The following is a 21,999-nucleotide window of genomic DNA, read 5'->3' as shown; positions in this document are numbered from 1 at the left end:
TGCCACTGTTTGCTATACTTACTCAAAATGGATAAAAAGAGTTTGAGTAGATTTTAACTTTAACCATATTCTTTTAAGTGTTATGCAATATTATATTGTACAGTTGATCGGAGAATTAAGCTTAGAGTGGATTAATGTAGTATTCTGATTATGAGAAATAATACTTCCACTTATGTAAATAATACTCCCAAGATTCTAATCTTACCAGAACACATTTAGATATTACGTCATGCCCTGGAACTTGAGGAACATTAACAGACTGCAGTATGTATAGGCAAGGACAACTAAATGGGGGCAATTCTAGAACTGCAGGGGGGGCAAAGTAATCAACAGAACTGAGGATATTGGGTCCATAGAAAGCTCTTATGTTCCATAGAGTAAAGACTCTTAGTCCAGAGAGCAGAACAGGGAAGCCAGTGGGGAAGTCGTAGGAAAATGATTCTTTCTTAACCAAAAAATCTAAAACTAGAACCACTTATAAAAAAAAGGGGGGGGGGGGAATAGTGATGAACTTTCCATAATTGAAGGTATTTAAGCAACATCTAGTTGCCTGTTTAGTATATTTAAGAAGATATTTCTGAAAAGAGTAGAATGTTAAACTAGACAATTACTAAAGTCTCTTCTAAATTTTTCCTTTTGCCTTTTTCAAAATACCTTTTTCTGACAAAATCTTACTGATAAGTAGACTTCTTTGGCCTTTTTTAAAGATTTGCTGAAGTTTATTGACATTTAGTGTTTACTTTCACATTTCTTTTTATAGGAAAACTCGACATGTAAATATTCTACTCTTCATGGGCTATTCAACAAAGCCACAACTGGCTATTGTTACCCAGTGGTGTGAGGGCTCCAGCTTATATCACCATCTCCACATCATTGAGACCAAATTTGAGATGATCAAACTTATAGATATTGCACGGCAGACTGCACAGGGCATGGAGTAAGTTCCATTCTGTTAAATCTCTTGTAAATTACTTTTGAAGACCATTGAGGGTGTTTTAAAGATTTCAGCTGATAATCTTTTGGATTGTTTTTTAAATTACTGTCTAACAACATATAGACACTTTTAACTAATGGCTTGCAATATGATACTAAGAAATAAAATAGTCTGTTTTACAGTCTTCAAAACATACAAAGTATTTAATAATAAATATTGACTGCAAATTTATGTTTTGCATGCAGTGATTTAGCTAAGCAATAATGGTTCAGAAAATAAAAAGGTGAGCAAAAGACCACTAAAATCATTAGCAGTTATAGAAGAATATAAAATAATTGTTAGTTATTCTTTCAAATTATTTTCTCCAAGTTCCCATATTTTCATTTGCATACAATAAAGTAAAATGAAAATCTATATTCTGGTCCTTTGTGAGGATTTCAAGTTGAGTTGTTCATATCCACTGAATTATGCTCTGTAATTTAAAAGATAAAAGTAACTTTATAAAATTTACCATAGGCCAGAATTTGAATCTGTTCAAATCTGAAAGGTTATATTAAAATTTTTTAAGAGTAAATCATAGCAAATATAGTAAACATTGTGAGAGAGACAAAGCTTACTCCCCACCCCCCCACTTTCACCCCCCTGCTCCAAGCACATGCCCTCCTCAGGGCCTTTGTACTTGTTATTTTCTCTTTGGTATACTCATGCCACAAATATCCATGGAGCTTTCTCCCCATGTCTCTCTTCAAATGTCGCCTTTTAATAAAAGCCTTCTCTGATCACCTTACATCAGCGATTTTCAACCAGTGAGCCGATTTTCAACCAGTGAGCTGCAAGAGATTTAAAACATGCAATACGAAAACATGCACTGACCTCTTTTCCTTTAGATTGTCAAGTAAAAAAAGTTCAGCCAACACAATAGCATTCAGTGTGAATAAATCAAAGTTATACCTTTGTTTTTGTCAGATTGCAAAAAATATATTTTTTGGTGTGCTGAGAATTTTTAGTAATTAGTTTATGTGTGCCATAAGATGAAAACGGTTGAAAATCACTGCCTTATATAACTAACTAATATTCCTACCCCACCCTGTCACTCTCTGTACCCCTATCTTTGTTTTTGTATTTTTAACACCCAACTCCATATGACATATTTGTTTATTGTCTGACACTCCCACTAGAATAGAAGCTGTATGAGAGCAGGGGCTTTGTTTTGTTCATTGTTTTATCCCTAATGCCTAGAACAGGGCCTGGCCTATGATAGATACTCAGTATATATCTGTAAAATAAAAAATTAAAAAGGATTAACTGAGTATTATTGTTAAGGTCACCTTTTAGAAAAAAGAACCCAAATCCTTCTCATGCCAAAATTGAGAAATGTCAAGGAAAGGAAAAATAGTCCACAAAGTAATAAAAGGATATCAGAGGGGAAAAGGCTTTTGCTATAAACAGAGGCAGCAAAGAATAGTAATGAAAATTATTTTTAGAAACAGTGATGGGGCAGTCAAATGCCAGTATTGATTAAGACAAGAAATGACAGTAAAGAAGAACACTATCAAATTGGAATAGTTCTGTAGTCTGGGGAATAGTCGGTGAATGGAGCAATATTTTTCCATTGCTTTCAGTTTGGGATCTGTAAGTGTAAACCCTTGAAGTCTATTTATCTACTCTGAAATACTTTGCTGGCATTTTAAGTAGCAATCAATATATAATGAGTATACCTGGCTATAAATGTAGAACATGGCTCTATGTGTGGCGTTTACCAGAGGGGAATGGAGGTGGGGAGGAGGATGAGGACGGCAAAGGGGGTCAAATACAAGGTGATGGAAGGAGACTAGATATTGAATGGTGAGCACACAATAGAGTGTACAGATGTCATATTATAAAATCATACACCTGAAATTTATGTAATGTGATTAGCTATTGTTACCTCAATAAATTTAATTTTTTAAAAATTAATTAAAAAGAAAAAATCTCCATTTCCAGTGTATCCAAAAGAATAAAATACCTAGGAATAAGTTTTACCAAGGAGATAAAATATTGTACTCTAAAAAATATAAAACATTGCTGAAAGAAATTAAAGAAAACAGAAATGAAGTTTGGGATAAATAAAAAATTTTTGATAGATGGTGGTGGGTGCACAACATTGCGAGTGTACTTAATGTCACTGAATTGTACACGTAAAAATTGTTAAAATGGGAAGTTTTATGGCATATATATAGATATATACACATATATCTATATCTAGGTATAGATATAGATATAGTGTCCCAAAAAATGTATACACACACTTTGAATAATTATAAAGGAGAGTTTATTAATACATATTTCATTTTTAAAATTGAGCTATCAGCTGTTAAAGTGTGTATACATTTGAGGGGTGGTACCCTATAGTTTACCACAATGAAGTTAAAAACAGAATAAATAAAGTAGCTATGTGGGTTTCAGATAAGATGACAGATTTATGCTATCTTTTGAAACTCCACTGCAACTATAATAAAGGATTCTTTTTTAAGCATAAACATATAAGGTTGGAGATAACAGAGAAAGGAAATAATAGCAACAACATTTTATAAGCTAGAAAACAAATGGAGAAATAATCATGGACTTACTAAAAAAGCTAAATCATTAGTTGGCCATGAAGAAATGAACACTAACCTGATTTAACCACAGAATCCTCAAAAGTCTCAAGAATTGGCAGTGCCAGGTATTTCTGGACGAGGGAGAGGACATAAATGAAAAGGCCTATCTGGAAAACTTCTCAAAATCTCATCTGGGTGACTGTCCCATCCCTACCCTGGCAGTAGACTGAAAGTTTATTCTCTAGAGAGAGAAAAACAATTATCTCTGGACTGGGGATATGGAATGGGCACCTTATTAGAAATAGGGCTGACTCCTTACTGAACAATGAATGGGGAGTTCCTCAGCACTCTTTTCATTTGGTTCCCAGAATGCTAGCAGCTAAACTCTCCCCTTCACACAAAACATTGGAAGAGTCTTCTGTGAAGAATCTTACCAACAGAGAGGAAAGACCCAAAGGTGGTGACTTCAGGAAGTCCACCTAGATCCGTGGTCGGTAAACTGCGGCTTGCGCGGCTCTTTGGCCCCTTGAGTGTGGCTCTTCTTAAGCCTTAGGCGTACCCTAATTAAGTTAACAATGTACCTACCTATATAGTTTAAGTTTTAAAAATTTGGCTCTCAAAAGAAATTTCAATCGTTGTACTGTTGATTTTTGGCTCTGTTGACTAATGAGTTTGCTGACCACTGACCTAGATCACTGTACAGGGAAGTTCAAAAACAGCCTAACTATATGCTAAAGCTTTCAGACAGCTTTTTAGTCCTTCACTCAGTCTGAAATCATCTCTGCTCACCACAGACATCAGAGGGAAAGTCTCTGATACCCATGAGAAAGACCAAACCAATGGGGGAAAGGGGGAAGGCAACTAGGAATAAACAAACAATGCAAGGAAAGAAATACCCCTCCCCCAAAAAAACTGTCAGTTTTCTCAGCTATAAAAGGAGGTTTTTCTATCCATGAAACAAGAACAGATGCTTTAAAAGAAACTTTTGATAACAAAAGAAAAGTTTAAATGTTGATATTTATAATTATTTATTGTTGAAAGTATAACATATGTCCCCTTTCAAAACATATTTTATATTGGATTTTTAAAGTCATACAATCATTTATATGTAAAAGTATTTTTAAGTAAGGATTAGAAGGCACACACCAAGCTCAGTAGTGGTTGTCTCCAGGAATGGCACAAGGGGTCAAGTTGGAGGCAGCTGTCAAGCAGAAGTGTTTTAGCTTTACCTGTAACATTATGATTGTCTTTTAATAAAAATGATTCTACAGTTATGTTTTACTTTCATAACCTTTTTACAAGTATAAACTTAAAAAAAACCAGGAGGCAAATGTGTAAAGAAATTAACAGGATTGATTATGGTGAGACTGAGTGAACTCTACATTGTTTTTTGTTGCAGTTTTTCTTAATTTCAAAATAAAAGTTATTTTGAAAATGTGAACATAAGTAACCACCAGTAATCTACCATCAAGAGAGACTTACCATTAATATTTTTTGTGTATTGTGTATTATTTCACAATTCATTATTTTAATATTAAACACAATGGTTTGTTGTTGTTGTTGTTTTTAAATATGGAATCCTGCTGGTGTTGCCCTTTTTCACTAACTCTTATTTTAAACATCTTTACTGGTCAGTAAATACATGCTCTGACTCCAGCTCTGCTACATACTGATAACTCTCTCCCTCTTTTTTAAATACCAACTATGTTCTATGGTTTTTTTATATATTGTAATGTATTTAGCGATTATAGTACTTACTACATGCCAGACATTGCTCTGTGTACTTTATATATACAACCTCATTTAAACCTCAACAACCCTGTGAAATAGATCCTATTATTAGCCTCATTTTACTGATGAAGAAACTAGGGTATGGAAAGGTCAAGTAACTTGCCCCAGGCACTTATGTGTCAGAGTGCATTCCCTTAACCTTTTATGCCAATTTAGTAATAGGTTACTAAATAGGTTACTGTTTCTCCAATTTAGTCAGTCCTTTCAACAACCTTAAGTGGGCCCTTAATGTCTTACAGTGGAAAGTCATACTTTCCGTTCTATAGCTTCTTGTCTCCTAGACACTATCACTTCCTTTGACCTCCAACCTCTAACACCTGTTATCCAAGAACAGTCAGCTTGCCATTTCACTAAGAGAATTAGAAGCATCCACCACAACATTAATCTACCTACTACCTACATTCAAGCTCAGTTTTCTGTCTTATCACTAAGAGTAAAAGCCAGTCCTTCCAGTTTGTGTACTAGATCCCATCCCTTTTCCCTACTCACTGAGGTCTTTTAAGCAGATCTTCCCTGTTCACCATCAGGTTTGCCTTTTCTACTGGATTTTCTTCATTTTAAAACATTTTTCTTATAATACATATTTGGGAGAGTATTGACAATTGTTGAATCTAGGTGGAAGGCATCTGGTTGCTTATTGTACCATTCTTTCAGCTTTTCTCTGTGCTTAAAAATTTTATAATACAAAAGTTGTGGAGGTCCCTCCCTTATTCCCACTTCCCTCTCAAGCTATCACCTCATTCCTCTTCTTTTCTTTACAGTAAAACTTTTCAAAAGAGTTGTTGCTACTCAGTCTCTTGATTTATCTTCACTTTTATCTTAGACCCCACTCCAATCAGTTTTACCCTGACCCTACACTAAAATATCTCCTAATAAGGTAGTTACCATGTGGCTACATCCATTGTTCAATTTACAGTTCTCAATCTGTTTGATCTATCAAAAACATAAAGTTGATCTCATCCTTCTTCATGAAACACGTTCTTATTCACTGATGAGAGAGAGTGATTTGTTGTTTCACTTATTTATGCATTCATTGGTTGATTCTTATATGTGCCCTGACCAGGGATCAAACCCACACCCTTGGTGTATCGGGATGATGCTCGAACCAACTGAGCTACCTGGCCAGGGCTATGAAACACATTCTTTTTTCTTTCTTTTTTAAACCTCTTGCAAGGATATGTTTGCTTGTATCTTCTTTTGGGAGAGAGAGAGAGAGAGAGAGAGAGAGAGAGAGAGAGAGAGAGAGAGAGAGAGAAAGAGAGAGAGAGAGAGAGAGAGAGAGAGAAGGAGAAGGGGGAGGGAGAGGAGGAGGAGGAGGACTGCTTTAAAATATATTCTTCTGATTTTTCTTTCTTCTTAATATCTGTTCTTTCTCATCTGGTTCTTCTTCAATCTGTAACCTCTCTAAATGTTGGAATGCTCCAGGGATCTCCTTTCCCTGGATTCCATCCACCTTCATGGCTTGACACACCATTTAATTACCATTGCTGTGCCAGTCTCCAGCCAATTCATTTCCTCTGATTATCTCCATTTTACAGGTTAGAAATCCAGAGCTTAGTGAAATTGTGTAATGTATCCAAAGTCATTTGGCTAGTAAGTGACATAGCTAGAATTCAAACCCAAATCTGTGTGCTCAGAATCCATGCCCTTTTCACTATGCCTCTATGGCCAAGACACTTAAGTCCTTGGGCCCTGGTTTTCCCATCAGCATAAGTGGAATTGTTATCATTTTGCTTGCTTCACAAAGAATCATGATGGTTATGAAACCAAATGATATAAAAATATTCTGAAGACTTTAAAATGCCTTAGCCAGTTTGGCTCAGTGGATAGAGCGTTGGCCTACAGACTGAAGGGTCCCAGGTTTGATTCTGGTCAAGGGCACATCCCTGGGTTGCGGGCTCGATCACCAGTCAGGGGTGTGCAGGAGGCAGCCGCTCAGTGATTCTCTCCCATCATTGATGTTTCTGTCTCTCCCTCTCTTTTCCTCTCTGAAATCAATAAAAATCTATTTTAAAATAAATAAAATGTACATGTACAAGAGCTGGTTGTAATTCTGTTTTCTTATAAAAGTTTTATAGTGTTTGCTTTTAGTTTTTTTCTAGGAGTTTTATGGTTTCAAGTCTTACATTCAAGTGGAAGATGAAGATGAGAATTTCACTCTAGTGTGTGTTGATCAGATCAAATCTAGAGTATTGTATTTACTTTGGGGGTATTATATTATGCCCTAAAAAGAATGTTGAAAGGCTGAATCTTGGATAATAGTTTGAAAGAAGCAGCATAGAGAACAAATTTTACTAGGTGATTTCCAAGCCTTAAGATTAAATGATTCTGTAGGTAGACATTATATTTCTTCAAGGAAGGTGACTCCTAAGAGAAACCTATCATGCCCTAACCGATTTGGCTCAGTGGATAGAGAGTCGGCCTGCGGACTGAAAGGTCTCAGGTTCAATTCCGGTCAAGGGCATGTACCTTGGTTGCGGGCACATCCCCAGTAGGGAGTGTGCAGGAGGCAGCTGGTCGATGTTTCTCTCTCATCGATGTTTCTAACTCTCTATCCCTCTCCCTTCCTCTCTATAAAAAATCAATAAAATATTTTTTTTAAAAAAAGAGAAACCTATCAAGATTATGATACTCATATAGTTTGTAGCATATGTTTTTTAATTTCCTACTACTTTTGTAAAGCTGTAAGTTTCTCATTAACATCTTAGAAAGGTAAGAAGGAGGTAATTTAATTGTCCTAAATAACAGATAGGTTTGTGTATCAGCTGCAGCAAGTAAAGTTCATTTATTCTTGTTTCCCTTTCTACCCTCAACCAGTTATGTGTTATCTTTTTTATGACTGGTAGGTGCTTAGGAAGTTGTGTTCTAGTGTCAGTCTGTAGTAATTACTCTGGAACATTATATTATGTGGGAATTGGGATATGCTATTCATCCCATTTTTTCGGCTGGAGAATTTGAGTCCCTTTCCAATCTTCCATTATTATATAGACCTGGATTTCTGTTCTTTTGCTGCTTTTGTTATAGAGATGTTACAGAAAGAGATTTATTAAATGAGATAAAAGTTAGAAAAGCAGATTTTAAACAATAAAAGATTACACATTATATTTCTTCAAGGAAGGTGACTCCTAAGAGAAACCTATCATGCCCTAACCGGTTTGGCTCAGTGGATAGAGAGTCGGCCTGCGGACTGAAAGGTCCCAGGTTCAATGAGGTAATGTTATTTCAAGTTGCAGCTATATGCAACTTTGACCTATAATAGGTTTATGCTAAACAATTTCTACTAGGGCTATATTGCTAGCTCAGCAATCATATTTATATCTTAATTATCAAGTATTTTCATGATCAGAAATTTTCTCTCAGCTCTCTAGTTATATTTCTATCTACTGTATTCTCACTATACTTCTTTGTATCAGATCTGTTGAAAAGATTGACACCATCCATCAAGAACACCTTTATCTTCCCTTGTACCTTCATCATGCCACCATGTTTTCCACCCATGAACCACACATTTTTTGTTTGTTTGTTTTTAAATCTTTATTGTTCAGATTATTACAGTTGTTCCTCTTTTTTCCCCCCATAGCTCCCTTCCACCCGGTTCCCACTCCACCCTCTGCCCTTACCCGCCCCCCACTGTCCTCATCCATAGGTGTACGATTTTTGTCCAGTCTCTTCCAACACCCCCACACTCCTTTCCCCCCGAGAATTGTCAGTCCACTCCCTTTCTATGCCCCTGATTCTATTATATTCACCAGTTTATTCTGTTCATCAGATTTTTTATTCACTTGATTTTTAGATTCACTTGTTGATAGATATGTATTTGTTGTTCATAATTTTTATCTTTACCTTTTTCTTCTTCTTCCTCTTCTTAAAGAATACCTTTCAGCATTTCATTATAATACTGGTTTGGTGGTGATGAACTCCTTTAGCTTTTTCTTATCTATGAAGCTCTTTATCTGACCTTCAATTCTGAATGATAGCTTTGCTGGATAAAGTAATCTTGGTTGTAGGTTCTTGCTATTCATCACTTTGAATATTTCTTGCCACTCCCTTCTGGCCTGCATAGTTTCTGTTGAGAAATCAGCTGACAATCGTATGGGTACTCCCTTGTAGGTGACTGACTGTTTTTCTCTTGCTGCTTTTAAGATCCTCTCTTTGTCTTTTGCCCTTGGCATTTTAATTATGATGTGTCTTGGTGTGGTCCTCTTTGGATTCCTTTTGTTTGGGGTTCTCTGCGCTTCTGGACTTGTAAGTCTATTTCTTTCACCAGGTAGGGGAAGTTTTCTGTCATTATTTCTTCAAATAGGTTTTCAATATCTTGCTCTCTCTCTTCTTCTGGCACCCCCATAATTCAGATGTTGGTACACCTAAGTTGTCCCAGAGGCTCCTTATACTATCTTCATATTTTTGGATGCTTTTTTCTTTTTGCTTTTCCCGTTGGGTATTTTTTACTTTTTTGTACTTCAAATCTTTGACTTGATTCTTGCGATCCTCTAGTCTGCTGTTGGATCTCTGTATAATATTCTTTATTTCAGTCAGTGTATGCTTAATTTCTAGTTGGTCCTTTTTCATATCCTTGAGGGTCTCACTAGACTTACTGAGGGTCTTACTAAATTTATCGGCGATTTCTAGAAAATTCTTGAAAAACTTTATAACCGTGGTTTTGAACTCTATATCCAGTAGTTTGCTTTCCTCCATTTCTGTCATTTGTGACCTGTTTCTTTGTCTCCGCATTTTGGCTGCTTTCCTGTGTTGATAGAGTGGCTTTGTGTGCTAGGTGTCCTATAGGGCCCAGTGGCTCAGCCTCCCCAGTTACCTGAAGTGGACACTCTTGGTGCACCCCTTTGTGGGCTGTGTGCACAGTCTTGTTGTAGTTAAGCCTTGATTGTAGTTGGTATCACTGGGAGGAATTGACCTCCAGGCCAATTGGCTGTGAGAATCAGCTGTGTCTACAGTTGGAGAACTTCTGTGCTGGAGACACCCTTCTGGGGCAAGACTTGCTTCAGTGGGGCTTTGGTGCTCACTGAGTCTGCCCCCTGAGTGTGTCCCTTATGGATCTGAAGAGTTGTAATCTGGACGGTCCCACTCTGACCACTGGGTACACTGGCTCTTGGATCTCTAAGGAGGTGCTAATTTAGCCTCTGCTTGAGGCTACCCAGCAGGAGCTATGGAGAGATCTACAGATTCCTCTTCTTTTTTTGGGATTTGGAGGTGCCCAGATGAGGCCCAGCTGTGAAGCAGTGCAAGCTGCTGTGGGGCCTTGGGCCTTCTTTTGGATGTTCTGGGTCTCTTTCACCCAGCTGCAGTTTGTTAGGTAATTTTAGGTTGCAAAGGGCCAGGTCATTCATATGCAAAAGCCTCTGCGCACAGCTTGGGTGGGGCGGGGTCTCAGGGAATCAACAGGGCGGAGCAAACAGCTATGGCTGATCCTCAGTCCTGCCCTAAGAGGCCCTGTGTCTCAGTGTCCCAGTAATCGCTGCAAGCACCCCTGAGAGAAAGCCGCCCTTGAGTTCCACCCGCTGCCAGACAGTCCAGTTTCTCCCCGTATGAGTCTGGGTCCTCAGAGACTCACCCAGAATTGGAGTCAGGGCTGTCGGGAGCTTGTGTCTCCCTCCCGATTGAAAAAGACAACCGCGACCTCAGTTGCCAGCCCTTTCCTCGTGCGCCTCCGTACCTCTGCACTTTACTTCCGCACCTCCTCTGAGTCTCAGTGTGCTTTTCTCTTTCCTTCTAGTTGTAGAATTTCCACTCAGCCAGCCTTCCTGTGGTTCTGGATGATGTCTGTTTTGTCTTTTTGAAGTGGTTGTGCGAGGCAGCAATTTCAGGTGTTTACCTATGCTGCCATCTTGGTTTCTCCCACACATTTGTTTTAATTTCAAAGGAGACAGAACTTCTTCAGACACTAACACCTTTCTGTGGCTAAACACCAGCCCTCTGAAGCACAGAGCTCCACCACACACACTGTCTCATTTATCCCCCTTCTTCTAATGGAGACAAGGTCTCCCATCTAGAAAATGCACTTGATTGAGACCTATTTTTCTCCATATTTTTTTAATTTGTTTTTTGTTAATCCTCACCCAAGGATATTTTTTTCCATTGATTTTTGTTTTGTTTTGTTTTTGTTAATCCTCACCCGAGGATATTTTTGCATTGATTTTTTTTTTTTTTTTTTTAGAGAGAGAGTAGAAGAGAGAGAGGGAAAGACAGAGAGAAACATCAAAGTGAGAAAAACAAATCAATTGGTTGCCTCCTGCTGGATCCCTGTCCAGGGCTCAGGCCGGGGAGGAGCCTGCAACCAAGGTGCGTGCCCTTTACCGGAATCAAACCCAGGATCCTTTGGTCCACAGGCCAACACTCTATCCTCTGAGCCAAATGGGCTAGGGCTTTCTCCATTGATTTTTAGAAAAAGTGGAACGGAGGGGGAGAGATCGAGAGAGAAACATTGACGTGAGAGGCACATTGATTGGTTGCCTCCTGCACTCGCCCCAACTCAGCCAAGGTACATGCCCTTGACCAGAATCAAACCCTCAACCCTTCAGTCCACAGGTGGACACTCTATTCACTGAGCCAAACTGGCTATGATGCCATATGTTTTTTTCTTTCTGTGTCACTGCAGAACTTTGGGTTCTAAGTAAACTTTTGTGTTGTGAAACGACTTTGGGCCTAAAAAGTCATGATGAAAAGATAATTTTACATTGTGGTAAAAGCTCTGAAGGAAATAGTGTGAAGTCAGAGTAATTGGAGGAGGAGGGGTTACTTTGTATAAACAGTAGTTTGAAATGAAAACTTAGTCTGAAAAGTATCAAAATCTTATTCTCTGAGAGGATGTGGAAGCTTAGATGAAAATAAAGTATAAATTATAAGCTTAATGATTTACAAACCTATTTTTAACAGTGACGTTATAATCTCATTTTAAAACAGAACTTATTTCCTAATAGTCATTGTCAAATTTCAGCAGTCTCATATATTTGTTTTCTCCAGCTTTAAATGAAAAAAAATAACCTTGACTAGGACATTATATGCATCTCAATGTAGTTGATTCAGCTGATGTGTTTTAAATGCTTTATGCCAGGCACTGTACTCGGCACTGGGGATAAACAGAAATAAACTAGGCCCAGCCCTTTTCCCTCAATGAACTTAACTAAAGCTACTATAGAGGAAGTTTGCTACACATTAGTTTTAAGAAGGCATTTTAAGAATATATTAATACTACCTTTAAGAATGATTTATCAATCAAACTTTCATATTCTAGTAGAGTTTTACATTCTAAATAGAAAATGAACATAGGTGGAAAAAAACTATTGAATCAAGCTGCTCCAATAATTTCTATATAACTGAACAGTGAAAGATCCCTTACAGTTGAGTTACTCATAGGAAAGCTTCACCCAGGAGTTAGATTGTATATTCAATCTTAAAGGAGTGGTATGAATAGGTGGAGAATAGAACGAAACTAATTTGAGGAATGGGTGTAGGAGGGGATATTTAAGGTATATTTAAAGGACATGGATAACTAGGCTTGACTGGAGTGAAAGGTTTGTATTGGTAAATAGTAAAAGACAAAGCAAAGTCTTTTAGTGGAAAACAAAATTTTGGCTGTACCATATTAGTGATATGTTCCTCTAATCCTAAATTCATTTACAGTCTATTTTAATATTTCTTATGTAAAGGGGTTATCACATTGTACAGTTTGCAGTTGTATCATGATTCTAAACACATCTTTATTTATACCCCTAAATATGTTCTATAAAATTTGAGGCCAGAGTATTTAGCCCTACTCAGGTTAAAATGATGTTTTGTTTTTCAGTTACTTACACGCCAAGTCAATCATCCACAGAGACCTCAAGAGTAATAGTATCCTTCCTGAAATTTGTCTGCGAAGTTTGAAAACATCCTGACTTTTTCTTCTGCATTTTATCTTCACATTATGTAAAAACAGTTTCATGCTAAGTTCAATGTACTGTAAAGAGAATTAATAAATGGGTTTGCATGAGAGTGTAGTAGAACAAGGTACTACAACCTGCTTTTGGTTTGTGAACAATTGAGCATTACAACAAAAATCTATGAAATCTTTATGATAGTAGGGCTTTTTGATTGCTTGCTTACGTTCTATCAGCACTGGAAAACAGGTAGTTTGTAGTTATCTACTAGTTCCTTTTAGCACTCTGACCTTGCTCAGCAGTAGGTAAGATGTAACTGAAGGCTCTAAGTTACGGATAACATGAGGTGAGAAAAACATATTTTTTCCTCTTCCATAAACTTAGATTAAGATCCTGTCTGCCAACCACCTGCATTCCAGTGAAGAGCCTTTACCACTCCCCAGCAGTGCCAAAAGGATATTTGGGCCTATGTTACTAAAATCTTGTGGGAAGTTTCAGGGTCTCCCATACACTTAGGAAAGCATCTCACCTCACTCTACCTCATTTCAAGCCCTCAAAACCTTAAAGGCAGGTCATACAGGCCAAATAGACCTAATTAATATATAAAGTACTACATCTTTTTTCAAAGAATTTCATATTACAGAATTATAGAAATTAGATCTCTTACCTAAATTTCATAATGCTTGCTCTGATTGGAAAATGAGATCTATTGTTTTCCTTTACTTACTACACCACAGATATTTTTCTTCATGAAGACCTCACTGTAAAAATAGGTGACTTTGGGCTAGCCACAGTGAAATCTCGATGGAGTGGGTCCCATCAGTTTGAACAGTTGTCTGGATCCATTCTGTGGATGGTAAGAATTGAGGCCTTTTTACATTAATTTTTGGGACCCTGAGATGCTATTGAGTACTAGAAAGTCATTGAAGGTTTCAGCTATAGTATTTTAATAGTTCCCAGTGTTCACAAAAGTTAACATTCATCTTATCTTTTTATGTAAATAAATCTTAACTTTTTTGTTTACCTTTAAAAAGAATATTATGAAACTACTTTCAGTATCTTTCAAACAAAAATATGTTTTTTAAACACTGTTTATATTTTATTTAAAATTGTCTCTAAAATATTTTGTGTTCCAAATGTTCCTTGTTCCCAGTTAAAAAAAAAAAAAAGTATTCAATTTAAGCAGGTGTGATCTGCAACCATTATTAAGGTTTGTGAAGAGAACTGCTCCTTTAAAGAGAGGCTGTTTGCCCTGGCCCATGTGGCTCGGTTGGGCATCAGGTTGGGTGTCGTCCTGTGTGCTGAAAGGTTAGCAGTATGATTCCCAGTCAGGGCACATGCCCGAGTTGCAGCTCAATTCCCAGTAGGGGGCGTGCATGAGGGCTCTCACATCAGTGTTTCTCTCCCCCCCTCTCCCTTCCTCTCTCAAAAAATTGATTTTAAAATATTTTTTGTAAAAAGAGGAGGAGAGGCTATTTCACAGTCTTATTTAAGCCTAAATTGGAGTTACTTTATTTAGACTAGAAAGAACAGTATAATTATGGAGCACCTGGGAGAGGAGAGACAAAAAAAAAAAAAATGAGAGATTTCTTAACACTGTACGCTTTGTGCTGCCCTACATAGGTCTTTCTTTCTCTCTTTTTTTCTTACATATTTTTATTGATTTTTAGAGAGAGGAAGGGAGAGATAGAAACATTGATGACAGAGGAACATTATCAATTGGCTGCCTCCTGCATGCTCCCTACTAGGGTTTGAGCTGCAACCCAAGCACGTGCCCTGACCAGGAACCAAACCAGTGACCTCTTGGTTCCTGGGTTGACACTCAACTGCTGAGCCATACCGGCTGGGCTCTTTCTCTTTATTTCTATTTCTACTTTGTACAAAAGAAGAAAGAGAACATATAAAAGAAAGGAACCAAAACTTCTGTGTAGTTACCTTCAGCAGGCTATGGGGACAGTCTAGGAATCATTCTCTAAGCAGTAATTCTCAAAAGGCCCCCCAAGACCCTTTTAGAAATTCCCAAGGTCATCCCTGTGTGAGCCCAGATTGTTCTTCGTATTCCTCAACCAGAACAACATCACACCAGATTGAATGCAGAAGCAAAGTATATGACACAAGCTGGCTGCTGCTAAACCAGATAGTCAAAAAGAATTGTAGCACTATTCTCACTAAAGTTTTTTTGGTTTTGAAAATATAGTTACTTTTCATTAAAAATGTGTGATTTGTGTTAGCATCTACTGGTTGCTGTTTTATTATTCAAATGAATTAGTAAATATTTTAACAGTTTCTCAGTTTAGTTTTAATATGATTATTTATCCACAGATATAATACATAAGCTGCTTGGGGGTTCTTAGTAATTTTCTTTTTTTAAACATATTTTTATTGATTTCAGAGAGGAAGGGAGAAGGAGAGAGAGATAAAAACTTCAATGATGAGAGAGTATAATTGATCGGCTGCCTTCTGCATGCCCCACACTGGGAATCAAGCCCACAACCCAGGTATGTGCCCTTGACCAGAATTGGACCCGGGACCCTTCAGTCTGCTGGCCGACGCTCTATCCACTGAGCCAAACTGGCTAGAGCCTCAGTAATTTTCAAGACTGAATGAGTACTGAGACCAAAAAGTTTGGGAACTGCTGCTCTAAGCTGAATGCAGGGTGTCCCAAAACTATTAGTGCAATTTTTAATAACAGAATGTGCACTTTGGGACACCCTACTGGAAACAGAAAAGAAAGGGCTTTCAAAGCCACATTTGCCTAAATTCTTTGAACTCTCTGTATCAGTCTCCAAGAAAGGAATTACAAGGTAGGATTCTGAATTAGTCCAGATAAGCCTGGGGTTAAATTGAGCTATGATTTCTTGTAATAACTGATTAGGGCAAGCTGCAAGGTGGGAGGGGGATTGGACTTAGAGTTAGGAGGTGTGTACTGTAATGTTGTGTGTGACTCTTACCTGCACCTTCCTTAACTGCCTCCAAGTCTCCATCTTTAATGTTGGGTTGGACTAGTGGATTTCTAAAGCCATTTCTATTTCTAAGTTTCGGTATTTAGAGCTAAGAAGAATTTTTCTTTAATATGTGTTTAATTGTTTTAATACATAATTATAAACAAGAGGCTATTAGTAATTATAATGCAAATCTCAGGCACCTTTAAGGTACACACCTTTTAAAAAAGACGGCAGTGTATCCTAAGGGGGGGGGGCAACAGATTTTTAAGTACAGAAATTGCAAAATCATTAAAATTATAAAGAAATAATTGATACACGTTTTAGAGGTCTATTTATTTAAACTAGTATGGGAGAGAGAGGCTCAGTCAAGTGTTTGGGTTTGTCTTTATTCAAAGACCTTAGTGGATTATTATACATGAAGTTTTATATTTTGTTATAGTTTCTTTTTTGTTGATACCTGGATAGATGGGTTCATCTTTTATTTCCCCAAACTAAGTTTTAAGATGAGAGATTAGCCAATAGTACATTTAATTGTTGAATAAATCTTTCTGGGTTGATATTGCCTTCAGAAACAAATTTAGAACATCCATAGGCTAGGAAAGAAGAGTTTGGTCAGAACTAAGGTTATATAATTCTCTGAATTATTTATAATAGTCTTCTCAGCCTTGTTTTATTTATAGCTTAGAAGAGAAAGAAAACTTTGTAAAAAAATGTTTTGGAAATTAAAACACTAAAATTAACTGAGGATTAATAATGCATAACTTGTAAATAGATGACATACAACTTTTTATCAAGTCAACTACCAACAACAGTGAGGTAAAACTAAATTTTAAAGGCAACTTTTCAATTGATTTATTATTCTGTCCCTCACAGAAATTGTGTTCTGGCTTTAAAAATTATGTTTGTATCATAACCAGCCTCTTAGTTTTCTGGATTGTTCATTACATCACAGTTGTATGTGGTTTATTTTGTACTGTAAAAGTAATATCAGTAAAGTGTAAGACAAAAACAAGTAGATACAACCTCCCCTTCACCCCCATCCTTTCACTCTTATCAGGATCTCCCTCCCACACATCTTCCATCAGTGGTTCTCAACTTTGGTTGAGCATTAAAAATATCTGGGGAGCTTTAAAAACTAACCAGATTCTAATGTTGTGTTATTGGGCAGGAATGCAGTCTGGACCTTGAGAGGTTCAAGGCTGCCGAGGTGATTCTGATTTCCAGGTGAGGCTCAGTGCCATTATTCCCTGCCTTGTGAGATAGTCTGACTTGCCTTACTCTGACCAGTGACCAGGACTCTTGTCCCAGGTCTTTCAGCCTTTTTACAGTTAGTCTTGGTTTTTCACAGAGTTTTTATTAATACCCTTCAATTTCTTTGATTCCTTCCAAATGAAACAATACAGAAGATTCAAGGTGAAAGAATTGTTTAAAGCTAATATTTAACCAACCATTTGTTGTATTTCAAGTAAGTAGCCAATAAGAAATCTACCTGTAGAATACAGTGACTGAAATGTACAAAAATGTATGTAGGAAATATGATTTGGTCTATATCTTTGCCCAAGAAGCAAGCAGCGAAAAGATTCTTCATACCACCTTCTATTAAATCTACCCGCTGCCTATTGCTTTTGTTAATAAGACATCTTTGGCATGTTTATACCACTTTTGGAGGCGGGAAAGGGATTTGAGTTTATCAGTCTTGAAATTTTGCCATTATTGTCTAAGGTGTCCTGAGATGAGGAGAATCATTTGTACCAATGGGAAAACTTAAATTCTAAGGCAATTGCCAAAGTGGTTGTGCTACTCCCAAACATCTTACAACCACAGGTATAGTATTTATTTGCTGAATCATGATTGGGAAATAGGAACTGATTCTTGGTAGGTAAGTCAAGGGAAGAATTCAAATAGCAATGATGATATTTTTTGTACAAAGAGGGCAGCTGCTAAAATTATAAAAATATTAGTAATACAGATAGAATCTCAGCTAACACTGCCTCTTTTAGAGTTTACAGAGTATATTTTTACTTTCTTAATCAGTTATATTTCTTTGACCTTTAATAAGAGAATTAATTACATATTCGGTGGGTTATTTAATGATTAAAAGCATTTTTTCTGGGATTCATAATAGTTTGGTTTTCAGTCTTTATTCAGTTGAAGTAAAGAATAAACAAGAATATTTTTCTTTTTATGTTCTAACAGGCACCAGAAGTAATCAGAATGCAAGACAAAAACCCTTATAGCTTTCAGTCAGATGTATATGCATTTGGGATTGTTCTGTATGAATTGATGACTGGACAGTTACCTTATTCAAACATCAACAACAGGGACCAGGTAAATATTTACCATCTCTTAGGGTTTATTTTACTATTTACATCAAGTTCCAATTCATTGTAGAAAAGAAGTGTTAAGTCCTGGATACATATGAGGGATAGACCTCTGGGTCCTTGTCACCAGTTTAGATACCTTTTGAATACTTGTGATAGTAATAGCAGCATGTAAGGCCTTCCCTTGAAATATTCTTTTTTTTTTTAAGTCAATACATTACAGAAAGAGACTTTTTAAAAATATGTTTTTATTGATTTCAGAGAGAGAAAGAGGGAGAGAGAAAGAGAGAAAAATTGATGAGAGAGAATTATCAATTGGCTGCCTCCTGCACGCCCCCTACTGGGGATCGAACCTGCAACTGGGGCATGTGTCCTGACCTGGAATCAAACCGTGACCTCTTGGTTCATGGATCAATGCTCAACCACTGAGCCACACCAGCTGGGCTTCACTCTTAATTAAGTGTAATGGAGTGAAATTCCTGATCTTCTGAAACTAGAAACACAACAATGACTGTACCTCATGTTTCTTGACCATGGCACAGTTAGGAACATGAGCTCTGCTACTACAACATCTGGGCTGTATACCTTTATTTCACTCTATCACAGAGTCTGCTACCTGAGCAGGTACTCAGCCATGAACTTCTTTATATCAAATTCTTAAAATTACTAAGGTTTCTCCATTTTGTTTATTTTTAAAACTAGGTAAATGGAAGAACTGTGACATCATGCTTTCATTTTTCTATAATGGGAATTCTAGTAAGAGGGAATATTTTTACTTCCTCTCTTCCTAAGCACCTGTTCTCTGTCCCTTACCTTCCCAAATGTACTAATGTAGCCGTATGCAACTCTTTGCCTTTTCTATCCCAGTAATATTAAATTTACCTAGGCTTTTAACACTGGCCAAGAAAAGGAATTGTCTTTACTGAAATTACCTTGTATACCTCAGCATTTTAAAAGTAAGTTTGTGTGTATTTGTGTGTGTGTGTGAGGGGGGGGTGGAGAGAGAGAGAGAGGGATAGATTGCAGCACACTGTTAATATATTACAAAACAATAGTTGACATATAAACTGATTAAATGATATTCATACATGCCCTAGCCGGTTTGGCTCAATTCCAGTTAAGAGGGCACATAACTTGGTTGCAGGCTCCTCCCTGGCCTGCACCCTGGTCAGGGCTCATGCAGGAGGCAACCAGTCAATGTGTTTCTCTCACATCGATGTTTCTCTCTGTCTTCCCCTCTCTCTTCCACTCTTCCTAAAAATGAATGGAAAAATATTCTTGGGTAGGGATTAACAACAACAAAAAAGAATAATAATTATACTTTATACTGTGGTTTGTATCAGAATCACCTGAGTAATTTGTTTTAAAAAGTGGAGATGCTGGAGCAGACTCTGATTCAATGGGATGGTGTCCAAGTACCTGCATTTGTAACAAGTTTCCCAGGGAATTCTGATACAGACCAAAGAGTTTTTAAAAAGTGCAGATATTTTATGCGTTTCATCATAACCTCCCAACCTAGTGAAATGATAGTTTTATACATAAACTAGAGGCCTGATGCACAAAATGCGTGCAAGAGTAGGCCTTCCTTTCCCTGGCTGCCGGCAGGCACCTGGGACCCAGGCTTCCCTCCCAGCCCCGGCTTCATCCGGAAGGTCATCTGGAAGGACGTCAAGTCTAATTAGCATATTACGCTTTTATTATTATAGATGTGTTACTTCATTAAATAGTGTGTGTTTTAGTCAAGAGCTCAACTAATTTTTTTGGTGATAGCTCTGAGTAGCTCTCTCACTAAGAACTTCCACTATCAATGTGATGTCATAAAAGTAATCTAAGTTATCATGTACTTGGTATGTGCTCATTGAATTACCGTGTGGCCCTTACCCAATAGCAGTCTTAATTCTATATTTTGAAATTTTTTTTAATGACTATATTTCTACCCAAGTCAACACAAAACTAATTTTTTAGTTTCTGTTTGGTCTTTTTAACTATTTCATATCTTTAGAATGTTGAAACTTAGCTTTGAGTATTAAGAAAAATCTATGGCCTAGCTTCTGATGATCTGATATTTTAAGCCTGCATGAAACTTAAATTCAGGATGGACCAAAATACTAGCTGAAGGATATAACTGAAACATATTACTTACTGTACTCGTGACAGATTCTAGATCCCTGAGACATGATGATGGCAATCTGAGTAGCAAGATTGTAGTCTCTAATTAGCAAGCTTTGTGAGCTCTGCCTTTTACAGTCTCATTTCCTCAGCCACATAGCATAATCCCTGTGCCATGTTCACTTTTCCTATGCAAAGTATTTCTCTAAAGGAATCACGTGGGAATTATAGTTTAGTTTTTGTTGATTTACCATAGATAACTACAAATAATAAAAATTTGTGAACTTAGATGACATCCATTTGCCAGTGTATATACTTATTTTAATAAAACAATAAAATTATATTATGGAAACAAGTATTATTATCTCCAAAATCTGGATGAAAGCATCCCAGGGTTCTTGGCATTTTATGCACTTTGCCCTCCATGGGAGTATAATAAGTGATGTGGCAAGGGCTTCCTTTCCTGAGAGAAATAAGTGAGTGACCAACAGAAGGGTAAGGCCTTTACTAGTTAGCTCTTTCTGGTAGTACAGTTAGAGCAGTGGTTCTCAACCTTCTGGCCCTTTAAATACAGTTCCTCATATTGTGACCCAACCATAAAATTATTTTCGTTGCTACTTCATAACTGTAATTTTGCTACTGTTATGCATTGTAATGTAAATATCTGATATGCAGGATGGTCTTAGGCGACCCCTGTGAAAGGGTCGTTCGACCGCCAAAGGGGTCGCGACCCACAGGTTGAGAACCGCTGAGTTAGAGGCTTGTGGAATTTGCCAGTCTAAAACCAGGTTAAGTATTTGATAAAGAAAATGGAGGTAAAAGAACCATATACTACCCTGGCCGGTGTGGCTCAGTTGATTGAAGCATTGTCCCATCCACTGAAGGGTTTCGGGTTCAATTCAGGGCACATACCCAGGTTGTGGTTCAATCCCTGGTTGCGGTGCATAAGGGAGGCGACCAAACGATGTTTCTCTCTCCCTCTTTCCCTCTCCCTCTCTCTATAAAACCAATAAAATAAAATAAAAATGCAAAAACTGTTAAAAGAAAAAAAAGGAGTGATATATTCTTCCCATTACCATTCTTCATTATCATCTAGTCTGCTTTCTTCCAATGGCACTTTTCTGTGAAACTCCCTCTGAGTTGCTAACTCTCTAGTCATCCTCAATGAAGTGTAACCACAGTCATTGCTCACACCATCCCTTTGATTGATTTTCTTTCCTTCTCTTACACTTTGATCTCCATGGCTCTCAGATTGACTTTTGCTTGATAATCTAGTAATATTGTTCTTTTTCATGGAAGATGAGAAAGTTGCTTCATTACTATATAACAGAAACCATTCCCCCATGCTCTCACCCCTATAGTCAGAGGTGGCAGTTTTAATGGCAGTAAATTCAAGGCAGGACTCTGGTAAAGTAGCAGACCCTGGATTCACAACATGCATAACCT

At 37.3% G+C, this 21,999-nt stretch overlaps 1 protein-coding gene across 1 annotated transcript in view; it reads left to right on the top strand.

Annotated features, from left to right (window-relative positions):
• Positions 1-21,999, top strand: part of BRAF (B-Raf proto-oncogene, serine/threonine kinase) — a 146,625-nt gene that overhangs the window by 106,722 nt on the left and 17,904 nt on the right. The window contains 5 exon segments of the mRNA XM_023758887.1: positions 209-264; positions 761-937; positions 13,106-13,152; positions 13,916-14,034; positions 18,320-18,451. Coding sequence (XP_023614655.1) covers positions 209-264; positions 761-937; positions 13,106-13,152; positions 13,916-14,034; positions 18,320-18,451 — 531 coding nt within the window.

Source organism: Myotis lucifugus, unplaced genomic scaffold (assembly GCF_000147115.1).
Source record: "Myotis lucifugus unplaced genomic scaffold, Myoluc2.0 scaffold_141, whole genome shotgun sequence".
NCBI classification, from domain to species: Eukaryota; Metazoa; Chordata; class Mammalia; order Chiroptera; family Vespertilionidae; genus Myotis; species Myotis lucifugus.
Note: the sequence above shows the minus strand (reverse complement) of the source record. Positions and strands in the feature narration are given on the sequence as shown.